At 43.8% G+C, this 21,061-nt stretch overlaps 1 protein-coding gene across 5 annotated transcripts in view; it reads left to right on the plus strand.

Annotated features, from left to right (window-relative positions):
* The window catches only part of EFR3A (EFR3 homolog A), a 156,078-nt gene that overhangs the window by 58,432 nt on the left and 76,585 nt on the right, over positions 1–21,061 (plus strand). For all 5 annotated transcript variants that reach the window (XM_025202103.1, XM_014519164.2, XM_025202102.1 and 2 more), the window contains one exon: positions 17,357–17,478. In XM_025202103.1, coding sequence (XP_025057888.1) covers positions 17,357–17,478 — 122 coding nt within the window. The remainder of the gene's footprint in view (positions 1–17,356; positions 17,479–21,061) is intronic.

The following is a 21,061-nucleotide window of genomic DNA, read 5'->3' on the forward strand; positions in this document are numbered from 1 at the left end:
TATATATATATATATATTACATAAACTGCACGTGCTTAACCTGTGTCATATAAGGGTAAGGTGGTGTCAAATTGAACTGAAAGGCAACTAATGGAAATAATGAAATGGATTTTTTTTACGCTGCACAGAACCTTTTGTATAGCTGCCACAATGTCATTGATGCATAGCTTAACAGAATTCAAAAAGGAGTATTAAAGTTATTTACCATTATAGATACCTAGGTACACTATCATTTTTCAGAAAGATAGGATATAAACCTGGGCCTTTTTAAAGGGCATATGAGACTTAACAGGCTTGTTTTTTGGATAACTTTGAGAGCAAATTCTTCCATGATGTCTTTTTGGGAGGGCTGGGGAGCAGTTTATGCAACTCCTTTTGAAACGTGTTACTGGCCACTTCAGCAGAGCACTGTATTAGATGAACTGTGGTCTTATGTATTTGGTAAATTAGTTTTGTCTCCATGTTGCAACTGAAATGGCTACAGCAGTGGTGGGCAAGCTTTTTGGCAGGCATGCCACACATTAGTTTGCAACCCTCCCAAGCGCCACTTTGATTTCCTTCCCCTGCCCAATCTGCTGCTCTGCTTTCTGCTCCCAGCTCTGTGCCCCCTGGCTGATCTGCTTATTGCTTCCTTTCCTGTGTTCCAGGCTTCCTCCCTGATCTGCCACATGCCACACAAAAGCTGCCCATGCCACTTGTGGCATTTGTGCCATAGGTTGGATACCCCTGGGCAACTCGTATCTGTTGGTCATATTGCTGGTTTTAATAGTGGGAAATACTTGAAATCGTTTGTTTATTCAAGGGTTGGACTCCACAAAGCACAGTTTTATTCAGCTAAATACACATTGCAAGTTGTAGTTTTGATTTTAAGCCGAATGATCAATTCCTGAAGAAAAGGATTTATAAAGGAGACGCTGCCAGAATCCTTGCGTGCATCAAGCTGCTTTTACAACAAAACTGGATTCTTAAATAATTGTACTGTAGCACTTTGATTTCAGTCTCTTTTAGGCTTTGATCTGCATCCTGGTTTGTTCAAAGACCAGCAGGGTAGTGGTTTTTTACTGGGCTGAACTGTTTAGCCTCCAGATAATGTCTAATTTATGGTAGTGTCAGGCTGATGCCAGTTTCACATTTGCATAATCCTTCCTTCAGTTTGTGGAAGAATGAGTTAAACTGATTTAACAAAACCAATTTACAAGGAAAGTTTTATATTTAAGTTTCAAACAGTTTCAACACCAGAGGTCAATTCTGGTCAGTGCTTGGGCTCAGGTGTAAACAGTGGCTTTAGGGAAACAGATAGTGGAAACTTTAAGCCAGTTTGTTGCCTGCAGTTGAAATCCCTTCTCTGGTTAGAGTCCCAATAGTGAGTGACATATGGCTGACCTTTGCTGTTTCAGGTTGATGGGAGATCCAATTTGAATTGGTATATAAGTAAATACATACTCTTTTATAATGTAAGAAATTAGGTCATTTGCATGTAATTATTTCATTATTGAAGTACTAACAAGTAATCTGTTCTGCCTTTGGAAGTTAATGAGAACATAAAAACCCATTGCACTATTGCATCTAACCCTCACAGTTTGTGTAGAGGGGAGTGCAGCTTGCTAACTACTGAATGAGATAGTATTCTTTTTTCAGGCTAACTGCTTATTCTGTTGCAAATTACTTGGTTACCATGGAAATGATTGAAAATTACTTTTTCAACACGTACTTGTACTCAAAGTTTTTAATAGTGGTTAAAATTAAAGTTTGGACAAGTGTACTTCTGCTCATTGAGGGTGGCTATAGTTACAAAAGCCTTCACCTCTAAACTGTTTTGGAATCATGCTTTAAGTGTGATGTGCAACATCTTAAATGGTTTATTTCAGCTTCGTTTTTGCTTGCTAACTTCACGGCCATACTTCAGCGAATGGAAAGAAACCCCACACAGTGGCTGGAAGTGTCACTTTTTTCCAGTGAAGCCAGCCTAGATTAAATTCTTCAGTTTTCAGCCTTATATCTCTGATCCTGCCATCATCGAGGTTTTTCTGACCTCTGTAGCTCAGAGATAGCTCGGGGACAGAGTATCTCAGACTAAGTTCTCTGCACCACTATATGCAGTCTCTCCCCACCTCCTTTTCGGTTTAAAGATGCACAAAAACAAAGGTCTTGTCTTTATCAAGGTAGCAGTGTCCCCCAGCATCAGAAGGCCCAAGAAACCATGCCCATCTCTAATCTTCAGGCATATTCCAGCTTTGGATGTTGGCCGGTGAGAGGGCTCAAGGGCATGTGATGGGGACAAGTCTGAAGCAGTCTCAATGGCAGACTTCCAGGTCTGGAATATGCCTCTGGGGCATGCCTATGTCCCCCGGTGCTGAGATCTACACAAGATGAGACCAGGAGGTGACTGTACTAATTGTGACTGCTCTAAAGTGCTGCATCTTTTCTCCAACACGTTTTTTTTTTTTGTTTTTAAAAGCACATTTCTACTTGACAGCTGTTTACCCCCCTTTTTTTTTTTAAAGGGCACTTAACATTTCTCTCTGAAAGAACAAATATTTTGACTACTTTTTCATTTACTTCCTTCATGCCTTTGACATCCCTTTGGGTAGTTATGCAGTTTTATCAGTTTTTACATATCTTTCCCAAAACAATAGGAGCAGGTCTTTATATTAGTGAAATCATACATCTACAAGACCGTGCCAAATTTAACGTGTTATTACAGTTCCTGAAGCTTAGAATTGTATTTTTTAAATGGAACAGGTTTCAAACTGGTGGCATCTCTAAGTTCATGACATCTTTTTACTCCTAGGATAAGTAGCCCCTGAAGATGAGTTTGGAAAGTATGTGCTTGATATTGAAGATGTGGGGAAACAACATGAGATTTCTTGGGTGCCAGAAATGTGAAATCTGAATGCTGTTTGGTAGCAGCCTTTCTGTTAGGAGCCTTACTGGAAGTCTAAATTTAGCTCTTAAACTCCTCTTGCAGAATTTCAGCAGCCAAGCAATTCATAAAGAAACCCAAATGGTTTCGCACATGAACCATAAAATGTAGTACTTTGAACTGCAATATTCACATTACTAGCAATCGAAGAGAACTGTTACTCTTGGTCTTGCATTATTAGGGTTAATGGTTCCAAATTTTGACAGGGATTTTAGGCATGTTGGCTTATTCTTTTTAAGCACAAGTAAGTTTTCAGTTTTGTTCCTCTGTCAAACTGTTTGAAGTTCAGTCACTAAATTGTTTGTTAAGTGAACAGCTTGAACACTGTGGGGTACAAATTATAAAGAGGCAATTGTCACTTTAACCAATGGGTGGGAACTCAGTTTCATTATGCATCTTATTTTAAGTCGATCCAAATGGCCTGGTAATTTGCCAGGTATAATATGAAAATGTTAGCCTTTAGAATATGATGAAAATGATTGAGTTTTGAGTTGCATGTTTTAAAAGAATCAGTCCTCTAAATTGTGAAGTAGAACACAGGTACTCTTTAAACAATTGACTGGAAATACTGTTTTCTGTTATGATCCCCCATTTCAAATGGGCAACCCACCTTCCATTCTGACAAGAGGAGTGAAGCCAAACTGCTCTCGGGGAGGATGATGAGTCTCCCCCTGCTATTAGGAGGCATAAAGAAATGCAGTCAGGAGCAGGTAAATGAAGAGGGTGGCTTGTGGTTTCAGTTATACTAAGAAATGTGAAATGGCTGCCATTTAAGAGGGTACTTGTGGAATTCTCTGAAGTAGAGTATCTTCTTCAGACTCTGCCAAAAGAGAAGCTTTCAAAAGAGTAGTGGAGACCAAAATGACATTTTAAACAGGAAAGGCACCCAACACCCAAAAGCTTGTCCAACAGCTCTACCAACTTTATAGTTGGTCCAATAAAAGATAAAAGAAAAAAGCTTTGACTCTTGGGCGTTCCCTGGAACATCATGGCCACATCCGCATTGCAACCCTACTATCTTAAACACACAAACTTTTCGTCTGTAATCTATTAAGCTAGGCCTAATGGGTTTCAGTTATAGTGTCTGCAGAGTTTACCTTTTTCTGAGCTAATTAAGGAGAAAAAATCTGAAATTTAAATAAATTAAAAACTATATTTCAACAGAAACTTAGTACCAACATATTTACCTGCCTATCTTTAGCATTCTTTCAAGGCTTAAAGTCATTTTAGGGAGGAGATGCTGTATTTCTTATACGACAATTTTAATTAATACATTAAATGTAAAACAGTTCATTCCCAGTTGTTGTCTTGTGAAACATTCAACCTTTATATCTTGTTCATCACCAAACTAACTACAGTGATATTGCAGAAAAGTAATATTTGGTTTATGCCTGGACAATCTTTTTTTTTTAAAGTAAGCTGAAAAACAGGTCTAACAGAGTATTAATTCACCTTCTTAAATTTATAGAAAATAACAATGGCACTGACTTATAGCACTGAAGCAATAGTTAAATATCTAATAAGTACTTCCATAATTATCAGATGAGCTAAAATGTGCATGTACCAAAATAAACTGTTAAAGACTATTAAGATTGTAAAGAGTATTTAGAAGTTGGAGGATGCAAAATTTAATGTTGCTTGTACAACCCTTACTTGCAACCTTTTTTTGCATGTGCACTGTCAAACAATCATGCAATTAGACTAGTTTGACAGAACAAGTAGGGGATAAAAAATTAATGATCCATTCACTCCATGAGGCAGAGGTGAGATGGAAAAAAAAAAAATCACATAACTAAACAGCACCATGATGCACGTGCACAAGGATACAGCATTAAACCTGGAATGTCTTAACTTTTGAATGCAAACCTAGTGTTTTAGATGCTTTGGAAGTAACTTTCTAGTTTAAAAAAAAGTCCTTGAAAAATCAGGAATTGTGGAATCATGGACAGGCAGGATCATCCCTATGCAAGGTATTCTATACAAATCCATTGTCTACTCTCTTAGCAAAATTACATGGTCAACCCTAAAACAACACCAGACATAACACCCTACTCTGCCACAGGTAAAGCAGGGGGACCACAGCAGCCAGTGTCCTGCTGCTGTAGGCGTTGTCAAAATACACTTGAGAGACCCATGGAACAGGACCATGCCCCCCACTATAGAGGAAGCCAAAGCCTGTACCAGTCTGACCCTAAACGTGGCAGTTGTTCTGACCGTAAGCTAAGGGGCAAGACCCTCTCACCAGGAACCTTCAGGTTGAAGTCCTGGCAGGAGCATTGGCACAATATCCCAGCCAGCACCCAGCGCCTCTGAGAAAAGCTTGAAAAAAAGAACCCTGATGCATGTAGCTGCAGGAGGGAAAAATTCCCTCTTGGCCCTTTGCAGCAACCAGCAAAGCCCAGAAATATAGGAAATGCACGTAGCATAGCATAGACATAGCTATGCCTAGAGCGTCCCTGACCAGTGACTGGCCAGTCTGTTCCTGAATACCTCCGGTGATGCTGAGTCCACACCTTCTCTAGGCAATCTGGTCCATTGCCTCGCTGTTCTTACAGTGAAGAAGTGTGTTTTCTTTTTCCTGATATCCAGTCTAAACCTATTTTGTTGCAACTTTAAGCCTTTGGTCTACATCCTACTCTCTTTAACAAAAGAGAAAAAGGTTTTCCTTTTCTTTTATGGAAGCTCTTCAGATATTTGAAGCCTGTTCTTATGTTACCTCTCAAGAACTTTTTCTGTAAACTGAATATGCCTGTTACCTTCAACCTCTCCTCGTACGACTTGTCTTCCAAGACCTTTATCACTTTTTGTCATCTGCCTCCCGATCTTCTCTAACTTCTCCATGTCCTTTTTAAAATGTGGAGCCCCAAACTGCACGCAGTACTCTAGATATGTCCTAACCAGGGCTGAGGAGAGGCACTATCACCTCCCGTGTCTTGTACCTAATGCTTCAAGTGATGTAGCCCAAAACTGCATTTGCCTTTTGTGCAACTGCATCACGCTGCGGGGTCATATTGAGTCTGTGATCTAAATCCATTCTGTGAAATCATATTGGCCCCATCTTCCTCTACTTTGATCATTAGCACCGTTCAGAGCTTGAGGTCTACAATACGGATCTCTACCACTTCAGTAAATGGACTAAAAGTAGTAGGTAGGTTGTTTGGACAGATCACTAGAAAGGAGAACTTTTAGACACTCTGTTAGTGTTTCATGGCAGTTCATTCTCCATAGAAGAGTGTAAATTGTGGACTCTACATTTGATTCTAGATTTATTTAAATGTGTTCTGCTTAATGGTTGGAGACCTGCTTGTCCAGCTCTCTTTTTCTGTGCTTTCTTGTTCTCCCATCCCTGCTGCACCTATTCTGCCCCTCCACATATCAAACATACCTAGTCCTCCTCTTCCTTCTCATGGCTGTCTGGGCCCCAGCTGGGGGAGCGCAGTTTCCTTGCTTTCATTCCTGTGACAGGTGGCACAGTCCTTTGGCTGCTGGCAGGAGCAATTGAAGACAAGACCCACTCAGCACCTGTAAGCTCCTGGACAGAGCATACTCGGTACAATCTCGAAAATGCAGCTGCCAAATCATGGAGTATGTGAACTTTCACGGTGATTGCAAAAGATGCATCTAAAATCCCAGAGCGCAACTCCTTTGCTTGATGTCAAGGCTTTCCTCGCTGAGCGTGAAGTTCCTAGACCAGAGATCCTCCAGCAGGGTGCCACAGCACCCAGGGGTGCCTTGACATCCTTTCAGCAGTGCTGCAGGGTGCCACACGTTGTTAGGATTGTGAAGTGTGCAAATGTGTTTCACAAAATAAACCCAGATGTTTCAAACAAGAATCCATAGTGTTAAATACATTCTCAGCTGGTGTAGTCTTTGTGAGTTCTTTGCAACAGAAGAATTGCTCTGTTATTTATAGTCAAAACATGAGTGAAAAATAAAAGTTGGCATTTTCTAAGGAGTGCCTCGAGTCTAACAAGGTGGGGAACCACTGCCCTAGAGTTTCTTTGACAGCAGCTTCATACAAGCAAAACCAATACATTTTACTTTAATCTCATTCTTAGAATTGTCTTCCAACTATTCAGTTGGTCTAATGAAAGATATCACATCTACCCAAAGAACCTTTCCTGCCTAAGTAAAGAGAGGTAGTTAGCCAAGCTGAAGTCAGGAAGAAGGTAGGGCAGGGTGGCACCTTAGGGTGTGGATGTACAAACCATTTCAGAAGGGGAACCATTGGTACGTTCTAATCGGCGTGAAAGAGGTGAGACCATTTCAGATGCAGCAGGACCTCTCCAACTTCAACCCTGGATGGAAGACTGTTAGTTGGAGAGGTTTTGCTGCATTTGAATCATTCTCAGTTCCTTCACACACAATAATTAGAACATATACCATCTGCTGCCATTTTGAAATGCTCCCCTTTTCCTTGGAGACTAAAGTGACAAGCTTTTCAAGGATGTCTGGTATAGAAATTTCACCTTGATTTGTTAAAATTTGGTGAAGTTCTAGGGAGCTGAGTACACTACCTTTAGAAAGGAATGTGTTGGGCAGCTCTAAATATAAAAATGCTACCAACTCTATTTATATTACTGAGTGCAGTTGCCTGGTGCATTTACTGTATTTATCTGAATCTAAGATTACTCTGAATTTAAGATGACACCCCCCCCAATTGTAAGTTTTATAATTTTCCAGGTCTAGAATCGAATTATTGGAGGCTTGTCTTAAAATTGTTCTGTCCCCTCACCCCTAGCCAGAGCTGCAAGGGGAAAGTAAAGGGTAGTGGGGACAGTGGTGGCAGGGCGGAAAGACGGGGAAAGGAGGGAGAACAGAGGATATTGGGGACAGATGGCAAAGGGGGTGGTGACTTGGCTCCAAGTCTGACCCTGAACTCAGTCACAGCTGCAGAAGCTGCCCTCTCCTCCACCCCTTTCACGTGTAGTTGAATCTAAAATGAGGGGCTCTTTCTCCATGTTGAATGAAAAAACTCATCTTATTTCTTATTTGAGTAAACATTCTAATCATTTTAGACAGAGGAATAGCTACATTTTAGCTTCAGAGATTTTGGTTTGGCAGCTGAAGTTTTCTCTGCAGCCGCTTTTCACTTTGGGCACTTAAATTTAAATTAAAGTTTAATCCCTTTCTGACCCGCTTGGTTAGGGATAGATATATCTCACCTCATTAATGCTTTATTAGGTATAGGTTATGAAAACTCCTTCGTGTATGCAGATATCATGTTTTCTTACATGATCCAGTTTCACGGTAATGAAATGCAGCACCTTTATTTTCAAAAGGCACTAACACAAAAGACTGAAAGGGTAAGAGACTTGTTGGCTGTAGAAAATTGACCTAGTGAACTCAAAAATATTTAAAAAATCAAATCCCAACTAAGCATTATTCTAAAAGTAAAATTACTTTAAAAAAAAAAACCTTGTTAGACTATATTTTTTAGTTTATGCTCCATAGAATGATTTTTGTTAGTGCTTTTTTTTTTAGACTTTCCAAATTGTCATTCTTTAAAACAAATCCAACTTGCGTCAAAAGTTACCTATTCCATTTAGCCTAGTGCAATGTTGTTATCCTGATCTAGTATCATTCCTCTAAGGATCATCAATTCATTTTGGCCAGACAATACCCTGCTGATTTTATTATCCTTGTGTTCCCATCTGGGAAGATTTGAGTACAGGGATTAAATTATTTGTATGTGGTCACATGCATGCTCCTGTGTATACCTCAGAACACAGCCCAGCTCTCTTGATTCAGCCTTGTGTCTGATGTATAGAGCAGGGGTTGGCAGCCTGTGGTCTGCAGGCCACATCCAGTATGCCAAGCAGTTTTTGTGTCCTGCCCACAGAACCAGGATGTCAGGAGGAATTCTGGGATGGTGGAGGGCAGTGTAGTAGCAACACTGCCTAATGCCCACTCCAGCCTTCCCTGCTCTCTTATGTGCCTTCTTACTGCAACCATTGCTTCTTTTGCCACAGAATTTCCCTTTAGACTTAGTTGTGTTATTTTAGCCTGCTGCTCCTTGAAGCCTGCTAACCCCTTGTATGTAGCATTCTCCTGCTTTTCTCCAAGATGACCTACACAAATTTTGTGCCATTTTAATGTTACTGATTTAGAAATGCGTCCAAGTTACACTAATAAACAATTGTTCTACAGATCCAATAACCCAGGTAAAGGTTTGCAAGGATTTAATCCTTAGTACTATTAAATTAATGCAAAAACTATGTAGACATGTCCTTGTGCAGGCACCACAGCTTTGTAATGGATTTGTCACAACTTCAGTAGCGAGTAGGACTTTACATCTTGAAGCAAATCTTAAAGTGCCTTACAAATGTGTGCATTAGATATGCAAATTACAGGGCTCACTTAGTTTATCACTGAAATTCAGTGATTTTTTTTAATAAAAAAATAACATGGCTGAACAACTTTAATGCACAAACTTCAAAAATTCCTAACCTGGACAGTACCCTTTTGAATGGAGTAGTATTCTTTGATTCTGCTTGCTGATTGGCAGATTGTAGAAAAATTTAGACTTACATTGTCCCAATCAACTCTCTTGCGAGCTGATGGCGATCTGATCCTACAAATACTTGGTTTAGAATGTGCATTTAATCTGCTTCTACATACAAATGAGTAGTAATATAAAATCTAGGAAATTCATGAGTTGGTACCTTCTGTATAAATGATCTTTGGGTGAGATACTGATCTAAGTTTCCCTGATGAGATCAAATCTTCCAAAAGAAAAATTTTAAATATCATGGACTCTATATCCATCTTCATTTTACACATTGGTTTGTTTCTTACTACTGCAGTTCTTCTGTTTTCTAAATAACATTTCTTGTTAGAAGTACCTTTAATAATATTTTATCTTGTCTCTTGGTTCAGTCTCATTGATGTTGCATATATTTCAGATTTTATTCCTAAAGCTCCATACTTGATACTTTTATAATTGCCCGAGCCCCAAAGATTCACAGTCCATCAGACTGGAATGTTGTATTCTGCATCTCAAACTTTTATGTGCAGTAGTGGTCAGGCACAAATCTGTAGTCACGTTGAACCATTTTGCATATGGTCTTTAATGAATATAATATAATATTAATGAGATAAAACAAAATTGGGCTTTGAAGATGCTCTCTGAAAGACTAGAAACATACTGTGATGCGTGGCTCATTTGTCTTAAGGTGATGATCCATTATCTGCTAGAATCTGGGCCTTTTTTTACATTCTAGATGAAAAAGCTGTTGAGTCCTTTTATCTTTTTTTTTTCTTTTAATTTTTCTCTTTCTTATTTTTGTAAAATTTGAATTTTCTTATAACTTAATATCCTGAATCGTTGGTATACTAAACTTTCCTTTCAGTTTTGTTAAATACCTGGACAAATACAGACTTGAACACTTAAATTAGTAGTATCACTGTAACATTTTCTTTCCTGAACTTCATGGCTCATTAAATGGTAGAAAATTAATTATGTTCCTGTCTTGAAAATGACATTTTAGACGATCTGTTTCTTGTTCTCCTTCAGACAAATGGGTGGCAGCAGACATAATAGTGGCTTAACTGTTTCGAACCTAACACCCGTGGTGTATTCTGCCTTCAGGAAGAACAGTTGTGATAGACGTGTCTGCGATGTCATACTGTACCACAAGTTCTAAAGCCATTTTTTTTCAGTGGTGGCTGAAAATATAGTTGTAGGAAATGTACTAAATGTAGCAGCAGGTGAAATAATAGGATGGTGATGAGTTTTTTGGAGGCAAAACATGTTCTGTGGAAGTCAGAAGAGAAGAGGAAAGTAAGACTGGAAGTGTACTTATTTCCCTCCAATGTAAAATTTGCTTCTTTAATTTGGACACTATTCTTTGGATAGTGGGATTGTGGCTGCTGCAGATTTGACACAAGTGCCCTTGGTCTTCCAGTTATATCAGGCTGCCATATTAATAAATTCAGCCCTAAAGCTGAATGCCTCAAACTGTGCCTGATTACCAGGGATCCTGGTTTTTCTGTTTAATTCTCTGATTAAAATCCCCAAAATCTGCATTTCCCTGTTATTAAAACAAAATGCCACCATATAGAGAGGGAGAGAAAGATATATCATAGAATCATTTCGCTATAGTGATACTGATATAGAGTAGCATTATATTTTAATGATCTCTTTTTACATGTAAAAGTACTTGTATGTATATATGGAGGCGGGGAAAGATCCTTAAAATAAAATGCCACTGTATATCAGTATGTCTATATTGATACTCTCTCTGTATATACGCCCTGGGGAATTACGTAATTATACACACGTGCAATTTTGCACATAAAAGGCATGACCACACATAATTGCATAATTTAACCATGGTGGGCTCTGTGCCTCCACCTCCATGATGTGGAGACATAGAGCTGTGCAACTGGACAGCTAGGTAAGTGGGGAGGAGAGCTCCTGCCTGCAGGAGGAGGGATGGTAAGCGTGGGGTTTGTGGGTGGGCATGGGGGTGTGTGGGTAGGTGTGTAGTTTGTGGTTGGATATGGGCTGCACGCCGTTGAGTCAGTCTGGCCGGTTCAGTGCCTCCACATGAGGCTTCCATCACTCTAGCGGGGAGATGCATGTGGAGGCATGGAGCCCACCTAGCCTGATAGCATGTGACTCCGTGCTTCCGTGTGCTGTTTTCTGCTTGGCCTGATGGTGTGCCACTCTATGCCTCCTTGCGTGACTTCCTGTTGGAGTGCTGGAAGCCCCATGTAGAGGGCCGGCTTGGCTCAGCACAGTGGCATGTTGACCGGGGGCCGTGCACCATTGAGTCAAGTGGGAAGCAGCACATGGAGGCACCAAGTTGCGCACCATTGGGCTGGGAGGGCTCCTGCTTTCCTTCAAATGCAGCTTCCTGCTGGGGTGCTGGAAGCCTCACCTGGAGGTACCTGCCCGGCCCGATGGAGCATGGCTCCTGCCTGCAGTGGCATGATTCCCACGTGCTGGCATAGAACGAACCCGATGTGGTCCAGCAGTTTGTGCCAGCAGGCCAGACCAACTCTGTGCCAGCACATGCAGGCCCTGGGACTCGCCCAGAGGTGCACACTGCCAAGGGCTCTGCCTGCCATGGCCACAAGTGTCCTAACGGTCTCCTGCTTGCTGTCGCAGAGCTGCTGAGGATGGGGGCTGTGCACCAAGTGGGGGGGGGCAAAATTGTGGTGTGCACACACTTTCCTGTGCATAATTCCAGGGGTGTATCTATATGTATATAGACAGACAGAGATGGATGTATCAGCTCCTCCTGCTCCCTTCACTCAAGATGTGGATCCAGCTGCAGCTGTCCCCCCTGCCCCCCACTGCTTTGTGGTGCTGAGCAGCCCTAATATGCCAGTGCCCCTCACTCCTGACCTGCTGCCCCCATCCCTCAGACCCCCAGTGTGTGAGGAAGGGGGTGGAGGTTGGGCATAGGCAATGCATGCAGATTGGGTTGGGGCCACTGGCAGGGTGGTACGTGCTTCTTCAGATTTCTGTGCCCGCAGTGAGGTGCAGGGCTGCAGCTTGGCTGGACAGGTTGCAGGCAGGAGCTGCCTCCACAGCCCAGCTCGGAGGACCTGGTATAGGAGGGAGCACCGCACCGCTGTGGCCGCCAAGATGAGGCACAGCAGTGGTGTGACTTCCCATGCCCAGACCCCGCCCTCTGGGCCATGGAGGAGCTGGTCTGACCAGGCTGCAGACTCCACTCCATTGTGACCACAGAAATCTGGGCATCACATGCCTCTCCCCACCCCCCAGCCATGTCACCTGTGGGCACCCCCCCGCCGCCCGCCCTCATAGACTTACCTGGAGTGAGCTGCAGGAGCTGCTCACCATCACATTGTCTGGTTGCTTCATGTGTGCGTGCACTCGCACATGCATATGGCGACCTCTGCGTCCCACTCCTCCCCCAGCCCCAAGAAGGTCATTGCAAGCTGGAACTCTGCCAGCCTGCAAGGGAAAACCTGTGGTTTCCCAGGTTTAAAAGAGATAATTCATGTTTTTCTCCTTTTAAAGGAGATAATCTGCGTTTTGCCACAGCAAATAGAAAACCCGGATCCCTGTTGATTACCATGAAAAAGGATCTTATACCTGTCAACAGGCGTGGCTTGCTTGGACATTTTGAGATGCCATAAAGTTACTAATTTTTGTCAGATACAGCGCCCAAGTTTTGTTTAGTGAATGTAGCCTCAGGATCTAACACCCCCGGCTGCTCAAGCTGCGGCGATGCGTCCAGCGGGCCGAAGCCTTGGACTTTGCTTCACGCGGGTCGAGCCCTGAGGCCCCCCATGGGTGTCCCCGCTGGCAGAAATGTAAATATGTAAATAGACCTTTGGCTCGCTATGGTTTTCTAATCTAGAGCGTACGGGCAGGCCGTGAGCCCAGGACCATGTCCGTGAGGCCCAGGTGTTCAGGCCAACCTGTGCATATTCTTTACTGGCCCCAATTTGTCACCCTCCCTGGAATAAACGCCTCTTAAAAGTCAAGTCTTTCTTTCTTTCTTTCTTTTTTTTTTACTCTGACCTGAAGTCTTCCAGTGCTTTTGGAACTAATAATTTTGGCAGTATACTGATTTGTGGTTTCAGTTACTTCGTAGGCCTCTTCAGTGACTTCTAGTGAAGGACTCATGCAATTAGCATCTGAAATAGTGCATCCAAATGTTAATTTAGGTCAAGTTCTCTGGATTTTTGTAGCATAATTGATTTTTATGGCCAATGAGGATAGTGTGTACTTAATTGGAAGACAGTATTGAGAAGGATAAAGACATTCTATTTGAACTATTTAATCAGCCAACTAATGCATTTGTTAGTTTATTCTTTGAAAGTTGCAGAAACCTTTTAACATTCGGCATTAAATTGTGTGGGGTTTTGGGCTTATATTATAATGCCCAAGAATTTTGTGCAAATCAAGTGGCACTATGGAAACTTTGCTTACAAAGCACACACAATCTTTTGAAAAGTAAACAGCACCAAACATTAGGAGATGCCTTTATTTGGTATACAGTTTAGTTAGGGAAAATAGTAAAAGGCAGTCAAATGACTTTTGGTATTTGGTACTTTATTAGATGAATTCCACAGATATTTAAGTGTAGCATGCATAGGCTATGTAGAGACATTACATTTTCTAGTAGGAGAATCACTGCTTTCCTTGTAGAAACTATAAGCATGCATTCATTGGCTAAGTACAGATAGTCAAAAAGCTTAAGGCTAAATTGATTCAACCTTTGCAGGTTAGTCTAATCTGCAGAGATTTAACCAATAAGCAGGTGAACAGTAGGTCTGTGCGTTCCACTTCACCGTTTCAATGGAACAGTGTTTCATTTCGAGTTTCATTGCATTTCAAAAGCACTGTTCCGTTTCATTTCGTCAAAACTTTTTGGCTGCTTTGACGTTTCACCCATAGGCTATTCCGCACGTGCTGCCTGTTATGGCGCTGGGCGCAGCCCACACCCAGCACCGGAAAGATGGGTGCAGCCGCTGGCCTCCTGTCATCTGGCCGGCAGATTGAGGCCCGCCCACACCCTGGGGAGGGCTGAAGGGACTGTGCCAGACTGGTCCTGGTGGTGCAGGCCCCCAATCTGCCTGCCAGATCACAGGAGACTGGTTCTGCCACCTGGGCCAGCGGCAGGGCCCGGGGCAAATCAGTTCATGTGGGGACCGGCCCCGTACCAGAGCTGGCCTGAGGAGGTGTGGGGCCCGGGGCAAATCAGCAGGAGTGGGTCCCTGCATGACCTGACTTGCCCTGGGCCCCACTGCTGGCCCCAGGCAGCAGCACCAGCCTTCTGTCATGCAGCAGGGCAGACAGATCAGGAGCCTACACCCTTTGGAGCAGTGCAGCACAGCCCCGCAGTCCTCCCAGGGGTGTGGGCAGGCCCCAGTCTGCCTGCCGGATGACAGGAGGCTGGTGCTGCTGGCTAGGGCCAGCAGCAGCACCAATCTTTCAGGTGCAAGCTGTGCCTAGCGCCATCCCAGGCAGAAGAAGCAGCCTCCTGTGATCCAGCAGGCTGTTCTGGAGCCCCCTGTTCCTACGGGAGGGCTGCGGAGCTCTACCAACCCCTCCCAGGGGTGTGGGAGCCCCCCGATCTCCCTGCCGGGTCACAGGAGGCTGGTGCTGCAGGCTGGGATGGGCGCTGGACGCAGCCCGTGCTGGGAAGATTGGTGCTGCTACTGGCCCCAGCTGGCAGCACCAGCCTCTTGTCATCCGGCAGGCAGATTGGGGGCCCACCAACACCCCTGCCTGACGCTTCCCAGGGGTGCAGGCCCCCAATCTGCTTGCCGGATGACGGGAGGCTGCTGCTGCCGACTGGCACCGACGCCAAGTAAGCCTAGTTTTGAAACTCAGAATGTTTCGAAATTTTCTAAACGTTTCAAGTACCCTTGTTTCATTTCAAAGGCTCTTGTTTCATTTCTATTTCACTGTTTCGAACTCAAAATGTATTGAAACAGCTTTGAAACAAAACACCTGCCCTAGTGAACAGACATTCACTTTTGATTCTGGAAATGCAGCCACGTGCCTGCAGTGGCCCAGGCCTGAAGCTTGGGGGTGCTAGAGCACACCTCCCTGCTCACAGAACAGATGGCATGGGCCAGGGCTAGCCCGCCCACCCTAAAAGAGAGGGGTTTGCAGGGGAGGTACAAAGTATCCTGGGATGCTGTGGGACTGACTTAACCTGAATCTGGAGAGGATCTGGGGCTGAAGTTCAAAAAACCAATTTAACTTAAGTCAGTTAAGTCTGCTACTACATCCAGCCACATATATTTTAAACTAGTTTTGGCCATTTTGAAAATGGTTTATATGCACTGAACATCTGTTGTGTTACAGATTTGAACTAGTTTCCAATCACTTATGCCAGTTTGTGTGTAATTTCTGTCCTTAGCCAATGTCTCACAGGGGAAGGATGTCCCCTCTGAGAGAGAGATTTTCCAGGTGCCAACCTGGAAGATCTCCCTTGTGAGAGAAACTCTCGTCCAAGAATGAATATTTGTATGCTCCCTTGTGGTCTGGGATGGGAGGGGAGCTTCTCCCTGCCTCTTTCCCAAAACCAAGGACTGCCACCTGGATAGCAGGGGCAGGCACCACAAAGCTGGTTAGAGGGGAAGTCTAATTCTGCGAGTCTATTCCCAAGTCTGGTTCCCAGCCTCAGCCAGCTTCCCCTTGCTACCCCTGCTGCCCAGGTAAGTGGCAGGGTGATGATTTAAAAACTGTCAGGGACGGGACACATGCTTCAGGAGGTTTTCCTGCCCTAGTTCCTCGCTCTGCAGACTTTAAATGCTGTGTGCACCACCCAACTGGGTGAGGAAAGATCCAGCTAGGAAAACTCTCGTTAAGGTAGTGTTCCCTATGCTTCCCCATGGACTTGCCTGGCCTAGGAAATGCCCTGGAAGCTTTGCCCAGCAACCTCACTCCACACACCTCCAGTGGATCAGTCTGGGAGTTGAGTGGCAGTAAAAGACTCCTTTTTTGTCTACCCTCCCCTCTTCCTCCTCCCCCCCACACCCCACTCTTCTTCCGTCTTCCCCCTGCTGCTGCCCATGCCTTCCCTGGACAAGGGATCACCCCAGTTTTGGTAAGGCTGGAGGAGCAGGGGAAGAGGGGATGGCTACAGGCTAAACACTCCTACTGCTCCCTCTCCTGGAAACATGACTAGATGGTAGAAATTTCTGAGAAATTTCCTCCTCTAGAAATGAGCTCCTGTTCGAGGCTGTAAGCATTATTTTGAATGTTCAAATTTCAGAAGCTGTCATTTGCACTTAGGTTGTACTTCATGCAGTTACTTGTAAGATCACTTTGAAATAATGTACTGTAGCTCCAAATGGAACAACTTTTGAAGTAGAACTTATTTTTTCTTTTTAAGATAAGTATAGTGTCAGTTGCTTAAAAAATTGGCTATGGTGAGTCTTTTAATATTTGATGTGCTTGTTTAGATCCCTGCCAGCTAGAATTGAGATTTCATAAGAATCTGTTTCCTTTTCTAAAAAAAGTTTTCCAGCCATCAGTTGCAAAGGAAAAGCCAAGAGCAAGGAGGCCAATACATAAACTAAAGAAGAAAGCAAATTGAAATCCAGCATTTACAGATTTGCCTTGAAATGTTTCCCCTTCCCTCTGAGCACAAAGCCTGCTTACAGTAGTATAATCAGGGGGGAAACTTAAAAGAGGGTACCAGTATGTCTCTTCCCCTGAGGGTCTCTGCCACAGCAGGGCAGCCCAGCCACAGGAGCAGGCAGACGTGGCCCTGTGCCACATGGTGTATCTACGGGGGAGTGCAGGGGACCCTTTAGTATGTTTAAACATTATTACTCACCATACAGTAATATGGTTGTTTTTTCTGTTGAATGTTAAACAAGATGAGTATTAAAAAACAAACAAACCATGTTTTCATAATTAATGTTTTGAAAGTTTTCTTTTACAAAATTTATTGCAAAGCTTTTCTAATACTGTTTTTCTTTCCTCAGTTTGTCAAATTTGCCAATATTGAGGAAGACACACCTTCCTATCACAGACGCTATGACTTTTTTGTTTCTCGGTTCAGTGCCATGTGTCATTCCTGTCATGATGATACAGAAATACGAACTGAGTAAGTGCCAGTTAATATTGTATTGCTATTTTCTTATTCAAATATTAGTGTAGACTAGAAGCATATAATAATATTCAGGGATCATTCAAAGCCAATAAACTGAAAACAAGTCAAATGATCCTGATATAGTGGACCTTACTTGATAGAACTCCCTGGGTGGCTAAAGAAAAGTTTTATCTTTAACAGTAGGGCTGTAAGATTCATGCAGCATACCATATTTTCTTGCATGTGACATGCCTCCAAATAGGAGATGTACCTTGTTTTTGAAAGGCAGAATGAAGAAAAAAATATCTTTCCTTGCAGTAGCAGTAACTGAGTACCAGCAGCAAGGGAGCTGAGACTTCTCCAGTGTTCTGCTTCTTCTAGATCTGGTGCAAACTTAAGCTTCTGCTGGGCAAAACCAAAGGAAAGTGACAGATGCTGCTGTTACTCTCTTTCCTTACATATAGTTTGCAATGTAATTTCCAACAGCTAGGTTTTTTAGAAGAAAAATGGTCTGCTGTGTGCAAGGAAATACATTATTAAATTATTAGTACTCCTCAAATCGTTTAATTGATTCCAGTCACTTGTCTTGGGTGTCATGTGACTGTGACAGTATGGACAAAGATGAGCCAGAGAACTTCTTGTGACAGGTACGTGTCTAGTGCAAAGGGGCAGTGGACAGCACATGAGTATCAGACTTGGGATCACTTCAGGACATCTAAAACTTACAAGTGGGACAAATGTATTTCCAGGAGGATAGCTGCATCATCTTTGCATCCTGTTTTGGACCAGTTACAAAACATATGGCAGACACTTTGCGATGTCGCTCTTATCTTATAAGTATATGACTGGTGTCCCTGAGTACTGCTGGCTGTCTCCCAGAGATCGTGGTAGCTCAAGTAGTCATCCAACTGAAAATCACATTTCTAAGAAATGAAGTAAATTCCTTCTGTAAAATAAGATATCATTCCCCATGCAAAAGAAAAATAAATAAAAACATTGCTTCTAATGAACATGAACCTGTACTTTAAATAAATAACTGATTTGTTAACCCAGGGGTGGGTAAAATACAGCCTGTTGTCCAGATCCAGCCAGTGAAGGGGCACAGTCCAGCCCACGGCAGGTCCCTTGGTCCCACCTGGCCCAGGCACTGCCCAGCCTGTGGCACATCCTGCTGCCCCCTGGGCATGCAGTAGTGTCTGCAGCTGGACTGCCTTTTTAGGCAGTCCAGATGGTGGCAGCAGCTCCTTCCAGCTGCTGTCACCACTGGCCCCAGCCCTGTGGTATTGGCAGGGACCTGCATGCAGATCCCAGTGCACGCCATCCCCACTCTGGACTAGCCTGGTGGAGCAGAGCAGCTCCAGACCAGATGAGATCGGTGCACAAAGCCCTGGCCTGCCTTGCGCGTCCTCTAGACTTGCTTGTCCACACTGAGCAGCAGCGGCAGCCAGGCAGAAACAGCTGTTCAGCACAGGGAAAAAGCAGCAAAGCAGCCCCCATCCCTTTCGCTGCTGCTGTTGTGGGTGGCCTGGAGGTAGAGGTGGTGACAGCAGTGGAGAGGAGCCGCATGGCAGCTCGGGTGCAGATTCCAGGCAGCTGCAGCAAGAAGGGCCTGGCAGTGGCAGGGGGCAGTGCTTTTCCCCCAGGCCCAGCAACAGCTTCTGCCCAGCCACTACTAGCGTGGCCAGGCACTTAGGAGCAGGCACAGGGCAGGGTTGCATGTGCAGGTTCTGGCTAGTCTGGAGCTGATCTGCTCCACCAGGCGATTCTGGAGCGGGCGTGGGGTGGGATGGGGTCAGGGCTGTGCACACAGGTGCCCACCCCTACCACAGGGATGGGGCCAGTGATGGTGGAAGCCAGAAGGAGCCACCACTGCTGGGCTGCCAAGAAAGGCAGGGTAGGGCGGACCAGGGCTGGGGCTGTGGGGTAGCAGGGAAGAGCCGCAGGGTGCGTGGGCTCTGGGCTGTTGCTGGGGCTGCGGAGGGTGCTGACTGACTTGCAGCAGCTATCCAAACTGCCTGTGTGGGCCGTGGGCCAAAATTGCCCGCCCTGTGTTAACCTAACGAAACCCCTTCTTTCTCCCCTCTCCCCCCCGCCCCCCAAAAGGATTGATGTTAAATAGCGGGAATGGATGCAATACTTAAGCTATGATATATGGACCAGCAAATCAACAGCGTAAGCAAGTGTTGTAGAATAATAAACTAGTATATTGTTCTATGGTTTGATTTGTGGCTTGTTTTTGTTTTTTAATTATATAAACACTGCGTTTTTGGTCTCTGGCTCCCCCTAGTGAAACATCTTTCACTTGTTTTGAATTTATATTACTGAAAACGCTCAAAACATTTTCTGAAATCTTAGACAGCTTTTATGCAGAATGAGTTACAGATCCATTGTATTGATTTTCTTTGCTTTTTATACGTTGTTCAGCTTTCTGTCAAAAGTGAAAATCCAGGTGAATTTAATGTTCGTATTAAAATCAATCACAGTGGAAGCCTGTTGTGCCTTATGCACAAGTACATTATAAAATCTTGCAAGCAAAGAAAGAAGTAACTGAAACTGCTTGCTGATCTGAAAGCTGTATTGTCATAATCAAAAGCAATATTCATAGTGCATTTTTATGCAAATTACTGCCCTTCTTCCTTTTGTAAGTGATCACATTTTCTTTAGAATCATAAAATAGTACAGCTGGAAAGGACCTCTGACGGCCATCTAGCCTGAGGCATGTTCATCCCTATCTAAACTATCCTGTACAAAACCTTGTCTAAAATATTATTAAACTACACTATCAACTTTGTAACACATCTGCAAGGCATAATGCCTTAAGCTGCTGCAGGTAGAGCAGGGGGACAACAGCTGTCACTATCCTGCTGCTGTCCATTTATTTGATGGAATTAAATAGTAATTTTTCTACCTGGCATTTAACTTGGGCTGCATCTGCTTTTTTCCAAGATCTGAGGAAGGGCATTTTATGGTTGAATGCTTGTCTAAGCTCTCTCAACTATATTGCTGGTCCAATAAAAGATATTACTAAACAGATTTCTTCTTTATGGGACAGTATAGTTACCAAAAGAGTCAGTAGTTAAGATTAATGCAATAGTCTTTTCACGGCATTTTTTTGAAATTGAAATGTTTTACACAGGCATATAAACCTACACAAATTGAAACAAAAAATGCTAGTGCACTTCGTTAAGGCCCCCTGTACACATTAGATTTGTTATTCAATTACCTTGTTAATTGTACAATAAATTTAGACTGGCTGCACAAGCAAATTGACTGTGGTGCCTTAAAAAGATCCAAACAGCTATAAAGTTAGTGGCAAATTACCTATCAAGCATGGTGGGGGGTGAAGTCCACGTCATCTCCCCCCGCTGCCTCAGGTCTGGGCCTGCTCCCCGCCTTTCCTGCCTGCTTCCCCCCTCCCCCCCCAATCATTCCAGGTCTGGTTCCCCCCCCATCCATTCCCCCCTGCTTCAGGTGTGGGCCTGTGCATCCTCCCAAGCCCCTGTCATTTAGTGCTGTGCTGCTACCACTACCTCCCAGGAACGGTGGAGAGGGGAGTTTGCACACAGCAGCGGTGGCCGTGGCAGGGGGGGGGGGGCTG

Source organism: Alligator sinensis, unplaced genomic scaffold (genome assembly GCF_000455745.1).
Source record: "Alligator sinensis unplaced genomic scaffold, ASM45574v1 scaffold651_1, whole genome shotgun sequence".
Taxonomy (NCBI): Eukaryota; Metazoa; Chordata; order Crocodylia; family Alligatoridae; genus Alligator; species Alligator sinensis.